Source organism: Amaranthus tricolor, chromosome 17 (assembly GCF_026212465.1).
Source record: "Amaranthus tricolor cultivar Red isolate AtriRed21 chromosome 17, ASM2621246v1, whole genome shotgun sequence".
Taxonomy (NCBI): Eukaryota; Viridiplantae; Streptophyta; class Magnoliopsida; order Caryophyllales; family Amaranthaceae; genus Amaranthus; species Amaranthus tricolor.
In genome coordinates, this window is record NC_080063.1 from 3,848,777 (window position 1) to 3,867,091 (window position 18,315).

Below are 18,315 nucleotides of genomic sequence, written 5' to 3' on the forward strand. Positions count from 1 at the left end.
ATTGGATATTTTGAGATGGTTAAAAGATAATATATTTTTATTAGGATTTGTTTTTGTTATTATATACTCTAGGTTTCTTAAATGCAATGCTTAATTCTTATATGATTTATTAGGTTGTCACTATCTCTATATAAGTTAATTATATTTTTTATTAGAAAAAATTATCTTTATTGTTTAAACAAAGAAAATAATTCTATATTTGATTTTAATGTGTGTTATTAATAGTAATAGTATTTAATACTTCTATAATTAACGTAATACTTATTTTTGTGAGCAAAAATTGGTATGTTATTTTATACTAACTCATTAGTCGTATTGTACTCATGGTACGATTCATTTGCTTTTTTATTCAAAATAAAAAAATAAAAGTATAAATATAATTATATTGCGCACAATGCAAAGTATGATATAATGTAGGTAATGTATACAATTGTTCAGAGTGAAGTAAAATATAACTATAATGTACAAATTATTTCTTAAAATTTTAATTTCTTAATTTATACAAATATATTAGAAAATTTTAAAAAAATCGTGCATCATACAGGTATAATTAAGCAAAATGAAAATATATGTTGACTACTTATATCAATTCACCTACATAATAACCAATCCTTTAAAAACAAAAACTTCTAGGCACCAATGCTGAGATTTTAAAATAACTTAAAGTAGGGATTTTTAGAATTAACACTAGTAAATTGAAAATTTTAAAATCTTTTTTCTATTAAAAAACATAAAATGCCTGAATAGATTAAGTTTGGTATCATATTTTTTTTACTTGTAATTATATATATATGTTTATCTTAATTTTACAAATATATTTTCTTTTGATTAAATTTGAAAAAAATGTTGCTCAGATCATAATATATGTATGTAAGAGTGCTTGTGATATGATCTTCTTTAGAGGCGTTTATTCGAGTCATTACGTTGATTTCAGGTTAGATGTTTCGTGTCGATTGAAATCGAGTTTAATGTCCATATTGTATTTTACATAATTATAAATCATTTTTAAAATCGAATCAAATTAAGTTTGATTACAAGATTGAATAAATTTCAAATCCTCAGTTTTAAAGATCCTCTAATCTTGTTGAAATATATAAATTCGAACTATTATAAGCTATGTAGAAGAGAAAAGAGGGTGACACATTAACACGGACATTAATTAACAAAATAAAAATATCCTAAATTTCATTTTGATGCAATAATACGACATAATAAGGATCTAATCTTAAAAACACATGATAAGTTAACTTAAAGTAGCAATTAGAGCAAAACCCCCCAAAAATTTCGTCAAAAATGATCACGCTTTCCTACTCAAAAATCATCTCCACAAAAACACTTTCCTCTCCCACTCCGGGTCCGGGGACACGATTTGGTCCACTACCTTTCTTTCTCTCTCCCATTTCTCCCTCCATTTCTCCATTTCTCCATTACTTCACCTCCACCACTCTCTCTTTTCTTCTCTCTTCTTGAATTTGAATTCCCAAAGTTTCACTTTTCCCGAAAAGTGATTTCATCATTTCCTCAAAAAAGCATTGATCGTTTAACCTAATTATTTCATTCATCTTTCTCTGTTCAAAGCTTTAGTTCAAGCTTCAATAATGGCGAATAGTTCTGGAACTTGGAGAAATGGAACTGCTAAAAATTCTATCAAGAGTTTAGCATCTTCCATGAATTCAAACCCTAGGTCATCTCTTTCTTCTTCTTCTTTGAAGTCTAAGTCGTTATCTTCTTCTACTGCTTCTCTTCGCCGTAGCTCTCCGGCTTCTCTCTCATCCGCTAAAAAAGATGATGCTGGTTAGTATTTCTTCGTTTTAATTTCATCATACATTGCGTTTTCTGTTTTCTGTTTTATTTTTAATTTTTAATTTTTAATTTTTGTTTTTTTTAAATATGTTTATGCTTTCTTCTGCGTTCAGTTTTGAATAAGAAACTTGTATTTAGTGGAAATCATTGAAATTAGTTGGAAATTCAGCTCCATTTTTCACTTTTGAAACAAAAAAAAAAAATGTTTTTTCTTCAATTTTTGTTAGGATTATATAATTATTACTTCAATTATTGATATAAGAGACTAAATTATGACTATAATTGATATTATTTAGTTGAAGAATTCATTATATATTCTTTTATTTACGAGTTTTGAAGACTTTTTGTTTTATTTTCCTTTGCATTTATTTTATCACGAAGCATTCCATGTTCTCAATTATTACGATTTGTCGATTTTCATTTGGATGATCAAAATTCAATTGATGAAATCATCAAATTGATTAAAATTGGATCGTATTCATTTTTCTATTTGAATTTTTATGTTGTTGTATTCAACCTTGATTTTGATTTGAAATTTATGGATTAAAGTAGGTTGCAGCTTCGTCTAACGTATAATTTTAACATCTAGTGCTTTACTTTGTTTGGCTTGTTTATAAAAGTATTGATTATGTGAGATTGGGACTATAAAGAAAGATACCTAGTTACTTGAACTTGAGGACCAATATCAAATGGCTGTGGTGGACTACAGTATAGTATGGGACCAATTTATCTGTTTTTATAACATGATAATCAGGCATCCGAGGGTGAAGGCCTGATTATTGGATCTAGACGAAGAATTATAGTCATGTTATGCTCTTAAACTATAATTGCAACAAGAACTTTTACATGACATGACAAATGACAGCTGTTGTCTTTTTTCAATTCTTCTTTTGGTTTTGTATTAAGTTGTTATGAAACAATATAGCTTTAATGCAAGGATTGACTGATAGATAGCCACCCTTATGTCTTGTCATTTCTACATAGAACATTTTGTACAAAAATTATAGTCGAAGAAGTAGAAATGGATTGTGTACATTGGGTCGAATGTGCAAAGTGGATGTCATGTTAATGTGTCTCCAGTGCCAAAAACTTATTCCTCCTTAGGGAAAATAGAAAAGAAAAATCGTCGGATATAACCTCTTACGCACAAATCTCTAGGTCTAGGTAATTGTCTCGAGCAATAATGTAAATAAATGGAGAAATATGTATCTATGCTAATGAGTGAAAATGCATTACTTAGGAAATGTACTGCAGATAGTCTTGCCCGGATAACTGTGTATGCATTAGCCACAAATGTTTGGAGTTGAGGTGGTTCCGTTGAAAGAAAGTCTCATTTAGTCTAAATAAATCTGAAATATTACTGCTTTTAATTTTTTTTGCGTTTGGGTAGTTTTGGGAAGAGTACGAGTTGCTGTGAGGTTACGGCCTAGGAATGCAGAGGAGTTGGTTGCGGATGCTGATTTTGCAGATTGCGTGGAGCTACAACCAGAGGTTTTATTGCCTTTCTGGAAATAACGTTTGTCAACTGTCCTGTAAAGACCTTTCATCGTTACTAAACTGGTGTATTTACCACAGATGAAAAGATTGAAGCTTCGTAAAAACAACTGGGATTCAGATACTTATGAGTTTGATGAGATTTTGACCGAGTTTGCATCTCAAAAGCGTGTTTATGAGGTGGTGGCCAAACCTGTTGTTGAGGTATGCATCCTTTTTATCTAAACTTACCTTCCACATAGCATTTTGTTTTTGTCTTCATTACTGAAACTATTAATACAAATGGATGATAAAAAATCACCAGAGACTGGATTTCACTTCCACATATGCGTTATAATTGATATCATGTTAACCACAAGGCCTTAGTTATAGCTTGGTGAAAATACATATATAAATTATACTAGTATTCCACAACATATGTTGATATATATATTTCCAATTTGTGAAACAAAAGTTCATTAATGGTATAAATGCTCCAACAGAAATAAACTGTTTTGCGACTGTTATCTCCAAATGCTAGTGGCAAATTTAGTAACCTGAATTGAGTGCTGAACTCATTTTTTCCTTTTACTTTTTCCTGTCTGTGAAAATTCAGTGATAGATTCTATTCAGAACTTAAAATATCTATAATTGTTATGTATGCTGTTGGCCATTTGAATAAGATGTGAATACAAGGTAATTAAGAGCTAAGCCCTACCGAAGTCCTCGTGTATGTGTGTTGTAACTTGTATTGGCTATGGATATCTTTATCCAAAGGACTTCATGATTCAAATTATTATGTGCTACCGTTTGTCGCAGAGTGTTTTGGATGGTTATAATGGTACAATTATGGCTTATGGACAAACTGGTACTGGCAAAACCTACACACTAGGACAACTCGGAGAGGAAGACACTGCAGGTCGTGGGATTATGGTGCGAGCAATGGAGGATATCTTAGCCAGTATTCGCCAGGAGACTGATTCTGTGTTGATCTCCTATTTTCAGGTCTCTGATCTCTTAAAACTATGCGAGGATCTCTCAAGTAGTCATGCATAATTCAATGTTTTATTCAAGTGAAGCTTCATTTTTGTTCCCTAGAAGTTTGATTTGTATCAAAAGTTCTGAAACAAAGATTTGGCATTTTTCAATTTTTCCTACTATTTGTAGTTGTACATGGAGACAATACAAGATCTACTGGATCCTAGTAATGATAACATCTCCATCATGGAAGACTCAAAATCTGGTGATGTGTCTCTGCCTGGTGCTAGTTGTGTTGAAATCAAGGATCAAAAAAGTTTTCTTGAGCTGCTTAGATTGGGGGAAGCACACCGTTTTGCTGCAAATACCAAGTTGAATACAGAATCTTCTCGTAGTCATGCTGTCTTGATGGTAGTATCATTGCTCTCCTCTCTCTATCTATATAACAACTATCTTGTAACGCAGCAAGATCTTTTAGCTGGTTGGTTTGTGATTACTGATAATATTATTTGCTCAATCATGTAGGTACAATTAAGGAGGTCTGTCAAGGATAAGGATGCAGCAGTATCAAGTGAAAATGGAAGTAGCCCTCATGTTAAAACTCTTAAACCTCCAGTTGTGCGCAAGGGAAAACTTGTAGTAGTTGACCTTGCAGGCTCTGAGCGTATTGATAAGTCAGGTGCTTACCTAGGTTACTTAATTTGTGAGATTTCTTTTTTGTAGTTCAATCTTTCCAGTACACAACTCAGGAGGGCTATTAAACCTATACAAATATTCACTTTGTGTCCATATATGTCTAGCCTTTTGGTCCTTTTGCGCGCACATCTTTATTGGCTAATTGTAAAAAGGTGGTACTGAATCTTCTCTAGACAACAATTATGTCTGATGATTTATGGCCTTACGGTTATGCACTATTGCCAAAGCTTCTGTACCTTACTGTGAGTTTTTGTGTTTAAAATCACAATCTTCTGTAAGATCTGGTGTCGCTAGCTTATCTCATTGAGCAACTCTGTTCAGGTTCCAAATATGAAGTGTTATAATTATAATGTATCACTCTTTAGAAACCTTATGGTGTAATCATAGTGTAAAAACGCGGTAACGGTCATGATCACGGTAACGAAACGGTGATGAGGTAATGAGAGTGATGCGGTTATCATATCGTCTAAATATCAGTTGAAACCATAAGATATCCCTTGATGCGGCCCAAAACACGGTTTTTTATACCTTTACAACGCAGGAAAAATCGATTCGTTTATTTTTAAAACCCTTACAACACGACCGATGCAATGCGATGCGGCCTTGTTTTTACTCTATGGGTGTAATGCTTCACTTTTGAAAGTTTTTGGCTCTACAGGGCTGATTATCCTCTCACTCAAATTTTTAGACCCCTTGAGCTTTTCTTGCATCAAATTTTTCAGGAAGTGATGGACATACCCTAGAGGAAGCTAAATCCATTAATCTCTCTTTAAGTGCTCTTGGAAAGTGCATTAATGCTCTTGCAGAAAATAGTGCACATGTTCCAGTTCGCGATTCAAAACTTACTCGATTGCTTCGAGATTCATTTGGAGGTCAGCTGTGTCTTTATTTTTTGTTTATTGGTTACATTTCATTCGTTTCAAAATTTAATTTAAATTGCGTCAATTGCTGACATACTGTGTCAAAGATGTCAGTTAGTTTATTTTGGACATAATTGTGCTCCACAAGAGATTAAGATAATAAATATATATTAGTTTCCTTTGTAAAATGAAGTAGATCAGGTTTTCTGAAATTGTTTCTTTGCTGTAGGATCTGCAAGAACATCATTAGTTATTACAATTGGACCTTCTCCGCGCCATCGAGCTGAAACAGCAAGCACCATAATGTTTGGACAAAGGGTCAGTAGAAAACTTTTTGGTATATCTTTGTGGTTAGCATCTGCCGACCTTGAATTTCTCCACTATCAATGGATCCAAAATCTAGTTTGTTTTCAGTTTTTTATGGACTACAGTAAAATAACTTATTAAATTATGCGCATCTAATATGTAAATGATAATTGCTTTCAACGGTCAATTAAAGCAACCTCTTTGTTATTAAAGGGTAAGGTTGCATACAAGTCTAAACCTGCCTAGGTTAAAGCCTAGGTGGGAGTTACTTAATGGTAGTGGAGCAATGCAAATTTTAATTGATTGACCAAAATCCCGCTTTTTAGTTGTCCTATGGTCTTTAATATACACCTCTTTTGTTCTCGTGCCTCTTCCTTTGTCCAATGGAATGTTAGTGGAGGAAAGTTAGTAAGAAGGTAAGAATACATATTTAGCGAGGTGGTATGTCAAATATAAGTTTGCTTTGGGGCCAGTGAATTGGTTTGGTTCATCTAAGCATCATTTCTTGTATTGTAATAATGACTTTTAGTCTATATGTCTTGATTAACACATGAAAATGTATACTATACAGGCTATGAAGGTGGAAAACATGTTGAAAATAAAGGAAGAATTTGATTACAAAAGTTTATCAAGAAAGCTTGACATACAACTTGACAAACTAATGGCAGAAAGTGAAAGGCTACAACAGGCTTTTCAAGTTAGGATTGATAAGATGGACAAGGAAGCACAAGATCGTGTATCTGAGGCTGAAAGAAAGTATGCTGATGCATTGGAGGTATTTATTCCACTGTATACATCACATGCTAACAATTTTTGATTATAACTGCTATATGAGACTGCAAGACTATTTAAGAAATATAAGAATGAAAATATCATTGATTGCAAATGAACTGTTATAATGAACTGTTATAATGAACTGTTAAATATAATGAACTGTTAAATATAAGAAATATAAGAATGAAAATATCATTGATTACAAAATTACAGTTTTTTTAGTTTTGAGTTATAATGAACTGTTAAATGGACTCGTCAACTCGTGTGTGATTCTCATACACATGAAGATGCAAATGATGTTTGCAATGAATTATAAACAACTATATTATTTACAATGCTAAAGTCGCGTACATGGGACAATCTCAAAGCCAAACTGGGTGGAAGCCTAGATGAGAGCCATTTACCGGCATTGGGGTAAGGGAATGTGGTTAGAATTGGTTATTATTGGATTGTTTCATTATTTCTCTCTAAATGATTTATGTAGAAGTAATTGAAATGTGATATTGTAGTTGTTTCTATTTGTTATTCGGATTCCTCGTCCCATGGATGTATGACTTTGTTTCTTTATTGACAGAAATATTTCTTTATATATATATATTGGGGTGGGAACTGCAGAAACTTTGTGAGGGGAGAAAGAGGGGAGAAGGGAGTCCAAACTGCTCCCAGTTCTGTTCCGAGGAACAGCCAACCATCTCACTATTCCTTACAGGATCACCCTAATCTGTAAATTTTTCTTTTCTGTTTTATCATCCAAAATATTCTGGGAATCCACATTATGTCTGATCTTTCTCTATCTGTTTCTTTTTGTTATGGGGTACTTTGGATGTGGTGTAAATTGTCTACAATTCTGAAACAATTGTTGATTGTTTTAGAAGTGTTCCTATCTAATTTAAGGATTTTCATTTAATGTTCAAATGTTTTGCTTCAAAATTTAGTTGTTGATTGCGGTGTCTTTTTCTAGAAAGAAAGACATAAATATCAGAAAGATTACATGGAAGCAGTAAAAAAGCTTGAGGAGCAATGGGCGACCAATCAGCGAAAGCAAAGTAATGAAGCTAGTACATCTGGTGGTAAAGATGCTTTGTTAAATAAATCGCCCACAAGAGAGGTAATGGTTTTTACTAATGACTATGCACCGAGCAAATATTTTCCACTGCTCTATTTTCTTCCCCCGCCCCCTAATATATAAAGTTAACTGGGATATTTTCTTTTCCAATTTATATGAGTTATATTTATAATGTTAAGATCCCATTAACAACCTACATCAAGAGCCATCTCACATTTTGGAAGAGAAAATATATATCGATTCATAAGCTTTTAAGAGATTCAATTGTCAATTGTTTTTAGGGCGCTTTTGGCTTGTATATGGTCCTAGTTCGCCTATGCCAATGTCCATTTAACGGCGTATAAAATTGATGTCATTGGCGGATTTAGGATACAAAGTCACCGATAGCACCAATATGTAAATAAAATATTAAGAAAATTTTGCAAAATATTCAACATTATTTTGTTTTGTAACATTAACTTATGTATTATGTATATATTACTCACAAGTCACACACAAGAACAATAATTAAGAATTTGATCTATTAGCATTTATATCAAAAAAGTATATCAAATAAATTTAACAAATTCTCAAATGAGACGGTTTACACATTCTAACCCATTAAGTTATTAACGACCCATTAAATGGTTAATAATTAGGATCATAAACTACAATTTTTTCTTGTTAGAAGACAATTGTTCCTAATGATGGCTTCATCTTCCTCGAAAATAAAGGGGCCATTAAATGATCAAAAACTCTATAAATTATATCCATCAATTAATATTCAGTTGACTGGTTTCCTTTATTACAAAACAATCACTCACTAAAAATTAGTGGATACATTGTAATAATTCAACCTTCTCTCTCACAAACATGAGTCCATGATGGGGTGGGAAAAGGCGTGAAGGACCTAAACCAAAAGTAGAAGAATTGATAGAAGGGTGAAGGACTAAAGGACATAAACCAAAAGTAGAAGAGAAACATAGTGATTGACCTACATCCATGCCAAGTCCTCAAGGTCTTAAACATAGTGTTGACAAAGAAGAACTGAAAAGGTTAAGGAGTGAATAAGGAAGAGTGAATGAGAAAGGAGAAAGAACTCAATTTTTTTTGGTTTTGCAAGGGTAACACGTGCTACCCTAAGTGAAAACGTAGATCCGCCACTAATTAATGTGGTATTTAGAGACTCAAACCTTGATATCTTTAATTGTGGATAATTAAATCAAAAATTATAAAAAATTGATATTAATAAAGATTAAAATGAGACGAATCAAACAAGATCTCACTTGACTGTGTTTTAAGTGAAATATCAATAATAAAATACAAACTAAGAGTGATTGATAGATTGTGTGAAATGAGAATGGGACAAATGAAAAGAATAGGAGGGAATATTTTATGAGGTTGAAGTTCTGGACTTTTAAGTTGTAGATCCTCTCCAGTCCATTTGACCTTATTGTGGATTTTTGAGTTTTAAGTCATTAGTATGATGTCTAGATCATAAATATATCCTGATAATATGTCTAACGATACTAGGTTTTTGATGTTTATGGGTCATAATGGGTGCTCTTAGTGACATTGTGATTCTTAAGTGGATGAACTAGGGCACAATAGGACATCATAGTTTCTCTAGTAATTGTTGATACCGTGAGTTGGGACTTAAAAGTTCAGAAAACTATAGCTCTTTGACGAATGCAAACGCATGTGAATACTTGATATTATCTAATGCCAATCAAGATTCAAGATGAGCTATGCTGCTACTTGATGTGATTTGGAAGGAGGACATGAGGCATCTATTTTTGTTATTCCTCTCGTATTATTTTAGGGAGCTTTAACTGAATGGAAAAGAAACTCCCTTGTTAGGTTACGTGACGCTCTATTTGAGAGTTGTCGTGACGTTAAATCCTATTATATAACGGTGCATGAATTTTCACGGTCCAAACGTAGCATTGATCGTTACGTAACGTGTAACGCTCATTATTTCGTCATAACATTATAAACCATGTCATTAATACCCTTTAATTTTAGTTGTTAAGATCACTTAAATTATAGTTTTTTAATAGTTAGTTGTTAAAAAGAATAATTAACGAATAATTTAATAAATTATACACTAAAATACCTCAGATAGTCCAATTAGAATAGCCATGGGCATGTTATGGCATAATAATAGTAGTTCAACAACAAAAATGCAATTATAAGTTAAAAACTCCCGTAATTATTTTTTTAGAAATTCACAATGCATAGGCCACAATTCGCGTTATTACTCTTATCGGTGACACCGCAACTGTTTCTACAAACGTATCAGCGACCATGGTTTTTTCCATGGCCTTTAGTTATAAAATTTTGTTATGTGACATGTCAAATTACTTTGCACGTGCAAAGCAATATAATTTTAAACAACTAATGAATTTTGTAAATCATAGTACAATATACTTTGGAAAACTTTTTATGTTTGTTTTCTTGCAGTTCTTGCACTTATTATGGAGCTGACTAATTTGTTTTCTCATCCATTTCCTAGGCTGTTTTAGTTTATTTTCTAATTTTCCATTTGCTGCCCCACATTACATCACATTAGCACAATGCCATTAAGTGGCTCCCACCTAGAGTGGGATTTGAGGGGTTTTGCATGTACGCAAAATTATCCTTGTTAGTGATAACCCTAACAAAGAAATTATTTTCAAAAAACATAAAATGATTTCTTTGTTTATGTGGAGCTTTGATTTCCCATTTTGGGGCCAATAATAAATGGTGGTAATGGTAAAGATCTAATTTTTACTCCCTTCATTTCATTTTGTTGGTCCTCCTTACGTTTTTATCTATTTGTTTTGTTTGTCCACTTTGTAAATTACCCTTTTTCTCGTACTTCTTCTCCATTTTACCGTTATTTTCACTAACAAGGGTGAGGTAGCATACATCTGACCCCTTAAACCTCACCCTAGTTCGGCGCCACTTAGTGGCATTGATGTAATGTACTGTAATGTACCTTTATTTTTCAATTTATGTGTCCCACCTATTCCTCTAACATATCTCTCTCTCCTTGTCGCTTCAGAGATAGCATTCTTATAAAGACGGTATCATCAAAATGTACATTGTACGGAACTGTATCCTAAACATCTGTTTACCCGTTTTCTCTCATTATTACCTTTAAAAATATGTGATGGCTTTTCAATCCTATTCCACAAGCTAAGGCATGAGTAAAATTAGCAATGACAATTTACGTGTAAAGATTTCATTGGAAAAATGACAATAAATTCAGATTTCATTGGAAACCGCAACTCAATTAAAACAATTTCTACATTTGACTCATTCTTTAGTATGTTAACTTTTCTTATGAGATTGATATTTGAAATGTTTTATTTCCAATGAAATCTTAGCATGAATGTTGCTCAATCTATTTGTAGGATATGAAACAGCAGAATTAATAAATTTTCTAATGGATGGTTATGGACAAAAAAGAGAGTAGGGGAGGAGGGGTTAATAAAACCATTACCGTCAACCATGGACATGGACATGGAATTTTCCCTCTAGAATGGTTTATAGATTGATTACTAGTACCACCTTCAATTAACATTTGTTAAACGAGCCTTAAAGAGCAGTAGTATTATGGTCATATGTGATCCGTATCTATGTACCAAGATCCAATTCTGTACTTGGAAGTTTAATGATTGCTTCTAAAATTTTTGGACTTCTGTGTCAGGCACCTACTACTGAAGTAGCTGACTTACGAAGATTGATTCAAAACGAAACAAATCTTCGGAAAGCTTCTGAAGAGGAAGCAGCCAATCTTAGAGTTCAGCTCATGCAGTCAAAGAAACGAGAGGTAATTCCTATTGTAAATGTTCTCTTTGATGCCTTGTTTTGTAATCCTTTGAATGTTGACTCAAACTGACCGTATCCTTCATACGCAGGCAGCAGCAAATTCTGAAATTTTGAAGCTTGAACAGATGCTGAAGGATGAGGTTAATCAAAGAGAGAAACTTGAACGAGAGATAGCTATGTTGCAAGCGCAATTATTACAATTAAGCTTTGAAGCAGATGAGGTATGATGCACCTTCCAATCTTTATTATTATTTTTATGTCTTATGTCAAGAACATAGAGTGAAGCTTAGTATGAGTAGTTTTTTATGTTTTAACAATTTTTCCTTGTAAATGAGATGTTGTACGACAATAGTTCTTTGCAATGCAAAATATCATGATATTTAACATTGCTATCTTAGTGTCTTCTCCAATCCCAACATGGGATTATTTGTCCCATCTATATATTAGTTAAATCATATCCAGATTTTTTCTATCTTTTCCTTGCCATATGATGTGTCATTCTTTTTACTTACTAAACAAATATACTTTTTGAGTCAATTGATCTTTTTGAGCAGATACACTGTGGAGTTGGAATTATATCAACAGTATGGTCATATTAACAATTGGACATGATTGGGTTTATGTTTTTCAAATTTTTGATTTATTTTCGTTTTTTCATGTGGAAGAAAAAGTTTTCTGTTTGCCATATATCTTTTCTCTACAAAATGGCATGGCTCAATGCATTTCTTTTTCTATCGCATGAACTATCTTATGTATATTAGTTCATTACGCAAGCTAGCTACTTGACCTAGCAGTTGCAGGGCCACAATTTATTATCATTGCTAAGCATTTAAGTGACATTGACCGATGGCTTTCGGAAGTTTGTCTATAAGTTAAATGCCTGTTCCGATCATTGCAAATGTATCATATTTTTAGAGAAGTACCTTGTAGCCCTTAAATGAATTTATCTTGGTTACTGTATAGACTAGAAGAAGACTAGACAATGGGACATCTAAAGTTAATGGTGGTGTTGATACTCGAGTGTCTCAAGTGCGGCCGCAAATGAATGATGCAGGAAATGAGGATAGTAGTTCAATAGCGAAACTCTTTGAACAGGGTAAAAACCTTTAACTCGACTTTCCTTTTTGAGTTTGTCATATGCGCTTTTCCCTTCTCTTTTGTTTAACAAGAACCACTATCCTTCCAGTTGGTTTGCAGAAGATATTGTCATTACTTGAAGCCGAAGATGCCGATGTAAGAATTCATGCTGTGAAAGTTGTTGCAAATTTGGCTGCAGAAGGTAAAAAATACATCTTGATAAACCTTCCTACTTAAGGTTGTTTATCTTTGTCATCCTTTTTATCCGAAAACCCTCATTGATGACACTTTTTCTCCTACCTTGAAGATCAAACTAACATAATTCTTGTGATGGCACGTGATGTTATCATTATTTCAAGGCCTGTAGCAAGGCTTATTTCTAGGGAAGCATTGTGATTTTTGGAGTTCGAATATGAACTAGGAAGAGTATTTAGATTATGAGGCTTATGCATGGGGAGTAGGGACTCATCATGTAGTCCGTTTCTGAATTTTCAACATTACCTAGATTCATGGGTTTTTGAATCAGCAGATGTGGGTGTTGGCTGTGAGTGAATATCCGAGTACAGAATTTTTGAATCGGCAGTTCTCAAAACTTGAGAATGGATTGGGATAACCCAGAACCTTCGACACAAAGATTCTGTACCAATTTTGGACATGGGTTTTCAATTCACATACATAATTAATAAATACAGTTTTTATCAAGAATACTCGATGATAGAAACATAAAACTGGTTTCATAAGAAAATTAGACCCTAATTGTAATGACTAGGCTAGTTGTCAACTCATTTTTGTAATTTTTTTAGATTCATGCATTATTAATACCACTCTTATTTGACTGTTTTCTGTTCCCTGAATAATAAATTTATTTCAGTTCAGTCCTAAGCTTCCGTCTTTGTCTTTTCTTTCATATTGTGGTTTATCGTGTTGTCAACTTCTAATGAAAGGTCACTTGTTGGGTATGGATATGGTAGCCTTGTCTGTGTGTATTTTCAGCAGTCTGCATAGGTGCGGCTCCAAATATGTAAAGTTGGAGTATTACAACTCAGAAATGCTCCAAAGAAGCTTTGGAGCATTTTTGTAATCTTTCATTGTATAAACAAGATACTACCAATGAATCCTGGATTTTGTCTATGGAGTATTGACATATGTTTGCTTTTACCATAGTATATTAGTAAAGTGATAATTAGGTAGAAACTATTGGTTTTGCATGCTGCAATCCATAAAAATTTCCATGAGCAACTATTTGCTTTATTGAGAATGGTTGTAGAGCCTGAATGTGGGAAGATATTGTGGTTCATGGTATTGCATATCTTTGAAGTTGTTTACTTTTATTCCTTTAATGGCGTGATTAATGTTCAGGAAGTTACTTTTGGATGTCTTTTGCTCTCCCAATCCCTACTTCCACCTTTAGGAAACCTTGTCATTAGAACATTCATGATCATGCAGAAACAAATCAAGAGAAGATTGTGGAGGCTGGTGGGCTTACTTCCTTGCTAAACCTTCTTAGAACCTCTGATGATGAAACCATACATCGAGTTGCTGCTGGTGCTATTGCAAATTTGGCAATGAATGGTGACTTTAATTATCCTTTTATGTTGCATTTATCCAGTTTTCCCTAATGTATGCTACTTAATAGCTGCTCCTTGCCTTTCACTTCAGAAACCAACCAAGAGCTGATAATGGCTGAAGGAGGTGTAGCTTTGCTATCAGCAACAGCAACGAATGCAGAGGATCCTCAAACGCTTCGCATGATTGCTGGAGCAGTTGCTAACCTTTGTGGCAATGGTAAACCTTAAAGTTGATAAATGTTTGTATTTTGAAGTGCTGTAGTGACTAATTTTATGTCCCTTTTTTCAATGGGGCCGGAGTTTTATAGTTCTTTGGTTTCTTATCATAATGGACTATAGTAAAATGATTCATAAAATCATGTGCACTTTGTATATATGAAGTTGCACATGATGTTATCTACTAGAGCTGTTCATTAGGCGGATGGTGGACCGTGTAATGCCTTAAAAATCTGTCTGCGGGCTCAAATATTCAAAAGCCTGCACGTATTTGCTGACCTAATTTTTTGTCGCTACCCGCCCATTTTGTTAGCGGGCGGGACCCGCGGGTAAGCGACAAAACCACCTAAAGGTAACAAAGGTCTTTTAGAAACAACCTCTTTGTTAGGTGGTTTCGGAGATTATTTACTGTTGTTAAATGTACTTGCTTGTAGATCATCCTCTTAAAAGCTAGTTTGTTCAAAATATCTGAATTTGTATTTGGCTTTTTGTTTGCATTTAAAATATTCACATGTGATATTAGCTCCCCTTAACTTCAACAGATTAACAATTATAATCACATACATTGTGTTTTATAACAACACTCCATTACCCCAATGACTATGTAGCTCCCACCTAGGCTGAAGAGTGCAATTTGTTTGCTAGATGTAATACTTGTAGAGTTTGCAGTGTTTTACTAATTGGGTCTCTACCAGACAAACTGCAGGCCAATCTAAGAGGTGAAGGTGGTATCAAGGCTTTGCTGGGAATGGTCAGATTTGGACACCCTGATATCCTTGCACAAGTTGCTCGTGGGATTGCTAACTTCGCAAAGTGTGAATCCAGAGCATCTTCTCAAGGTAGTTATCTATATCAGGCTTGTAGCTATTGAATATCTACCGGTCATTCCTTCTTATGTATTGCTCCTCTTTTTTGGTTACTCTATATTAATGTATTAACCTGAAAGCAAAACAATTAATTTGGATAGGTTTGGCTTGAGATAGTGTGAAGAGCTTTATTGCGATGCCTGATGAATATGTTTTGTAATGTGGGGAGAATGCACGACAAATGTTATTTTTCTAACATCCTATTATGAACAATCTCTGTTAATTGCAGGATTTAGAACGGGAAAGTCTTTGTTGATTGAAGATGGTGCACTCCCTTGGATTGTACAGAATGCTAATAATGAAGCCTCATCAATTAGGAGGCACACAGAACTGGCACTCTGCCATCTTGCTCAGCATGGTATGCATTTTTTCTTACCCAAAATTTTGCTACCGTTTTTCACCTCATCATGCATCTTGTTTACAAATTCCTTCATTCCTCTTATTCAGAGGCAAATGCTAAGGACATGATTAGTGGGGGAGCCTTGTGGGAACTGGTTCGTATATCACGTGACTGTTATCGAGATGATATTAGGAGTCTTGCACGACGTACACTCAGCTCTAGTCCCACTTTCCTAGCAGAACTCAAGCGTCTCCATGTAGACTGTTGAATTCCGCTTTGTAAATATATTTGGTGAATTGAAGCTTAGGATTGTATAGCGGGTTTAGGTAGGAGGATTGCCCTTTTGGTTTTAGTTTATTCTCTCATCCATTATTTTCTATTTTGGGCTGTTAATTTCCTTAAAAAATCAGTGATTTTTCTTATTCGGGAAAATAAATTATATAGCTACCATTATTTAACATCCATGAGGCTACTAGCTTGTTTCAGCTATTATTAAAGCAATTTTTTTCGAGTGTTCTGATCGAAGGAGTTGGGCATTTGCTTCTGGCTTTTGTAATATGGAACTGAATTGTATAAAATGAAGAGGAATTTGTATTTACTGATATAATTAAAGTGTGACTATGTTAAGTTGGAAAAAGCGTATTATGTTTCTGACATATTTATAGTTGAAAAGCCAGCTTTGCTTTCACGCCTGTCAAATGGTCCTTCTCGTTAAGGATCATTTGACTTCACTGTAACCAGCCAGATCCACGCTTGGTTACAATTTACAGGTCATGTTGTTTAGAGCTTCACCGATTAAAACATGAGTGCACATTTTAGTTCTCTTTTGAGCCATAATTATTATTATTAAATGATTATGTTTGTCTTCTACGTTATGCTTTTCCATTATTTTTGAATTTTTCACTCACAAATTCCTATTTTGCTGCTACTGAATTGATAGAGTATAGAGTTGCAATGCTGAAAATTGAAAGAAAAAAAAAAACATTTTTCATGATCAAATAGTTGATGAAGTGAATAATTTAACTCCCATGAATCAAACAATTGATCTTCTTAGTTCTTGCCTTCTTGGTCGATTCTTGACCTTGCCAAAACCGTCTATTGAGTATATGAAATGCTTTACCTATGTGCTTTCCGAGAAGTGTGCAAAAAGTTCTTGAATGAAGGTTTCGTTACCACAGAACTTGGAAAAGTGGAAACTGACCCTTTTCTAGCATTGACTAATATTTATTCACTCTAATAGCCATCAATCTGCGTTTTTATATGTACTTTTTCAAATAGAATTTTCAAGTTTTAGTGTTAAATTTTATTTACAAATTTTCATCAATTTGTATCATAAAATATAGTCACGTGAAATATCAATAGATTTCTCACAATATATATATTTTTAAAATATCATCTTAATATACTTTTTAAATCATCACAAATAATGTATAGGAATTATTGTTATTGTCGCTAATTATATATGCAAAGACCTATACTCTTTGTCTTTTGCTTTTGGTACTCTTCATTTTTATCCGTTATATGAGGTTTGCTACGTTTTTATTTTTGGTCATTACTTACTGTCCTACTTATATTTTTTAATTCTCATGACAAAAATTTATTTTGTTGTCAATTATTTTTGATCGAAATTCAAACTGAATTAAAGATATAAGATTGTAAATTTCTTTTAATTATATAAGATTGTAAATTTCTTTCAATTTTCAGAAGATGGTGTTTAAGATTTTGCACATGAATTAATAATAAATGACTCTAAACACAAGCATTCGCATTCGCATTCGCACTCGCACTCGCACTCGCACTACCATCATCAACCAACACCAAAATTAATCACCATCATCATTCGCTCATCACTAGTTCTACACGTCCATCATTTCCAGGGTAATGAGTAGCTTTTTAGTTATCTTTTAATAATGTATCTTTAATTAAAACACTTCTAACTTAAAATAAAAGGGTTAAGTAAGTTTATTTTATAACCATGCATCTTTTGAGAAAATATTTTGTAAAAGCTAATAATAGAAAAAACTATAATAACTTCTAATTCATTGCTAATGTTATTCACACAACTAAGCGTTACTCGTCATCTAATTCATGATCACCGTTACTCTCACAACTATATAGACCTACATATCTAAGTATTAAGCTAAACAATTAAGTCAATGTAAATGAATTAGAAGTGTTTAGGAATTGAGCCAATTTAAATGTAATTTTAGATTGGAGATTCATAATCTTCGACAATTTATTTTCTAATAATCTAACTAGAGAATTTTTGATTAGATTGAATCAATCAATGTAAGAGGAAAAAACCGACTAATTCATTTCCTAAACTAAGGCTTAAACACATATCATATCCTTTACACACATAATTCCAAATTATTAGATCAATTTAATAAAAAGACCATCTTGAATAACAATAATATCGTTGGAATATGGGTGGTTGGAGTCAATAGTAATTATTATTATTATTATAATGATAATAATAATAATAATTAATGAATGA

General features: G+C 33.2%; 1 protein-coding gene across 1 annotated transcript; it reads left to right on the forward strand.

Moving 5' to 3' along the window:
- The first annotated feature begins 1,259 nt into the window (after positions 1–1,259).
- Positions 1,260–16,455, forward strand: LOC130803618 (kinesin-like protein KIN-UA). The gene is made up of 19 exons (XM_057667804.1): positions 1,260–1,794; positions 3,194–3,294; positions 3,379–3,501; positions 4,096–4,281; positions 4,444–4,665; positions 4,780–4,933; positions 5,673–5,822; positions 6,040–6,128; positions 6,688–6,891; positions 7,852–7,998; positions 11,630–11,752; positions 11,841–11,972; positions 12,715–12,847; positions 12,938–13,030; positions 14,275–14,400; positions 14,488–14,613; positions 15,308–15,451; positions 15,708–15,836; positions 15,926–16,455. The coding sequence occupies exons 1-19, from the start codon at positions 1,599–1,601 to the stop codon at positions 16,084–16,086; spliced, it is 2,739 nt and encodes a 912-aa protein (XP_057523787.1). The 5' UTR covers positions 1,260–1,598; the 3' UTR covers positions 16,087–16,455.
- The last annotated feature ends 1,860 nt before the right edge of the window (positions 16,456–18,315 follow it).

Coding starts and splice junctions, on each gene's coding strand:
- LOC130803618 (XM_057667804.1), top strand. CDS start 1,599: ATGGCGAATAGTTCTGGAACTTGGAGAAATGGAACTGCTAAAAATTCT. Junction 14,614..15,307: donor TGCTAACCTTTGTGGCAATG/GTAAACCTTAAA, acceptor GGTCTCTACCAG/ACAAACTGCAGGCCAATCTA. Junction 15,837..15,925: donor CTGCCATCTTGCTCAGCATG/GTATGCATTTTT, acceptor CCTCTTATTCAG/AGGCAAATGCTAAGGACATG.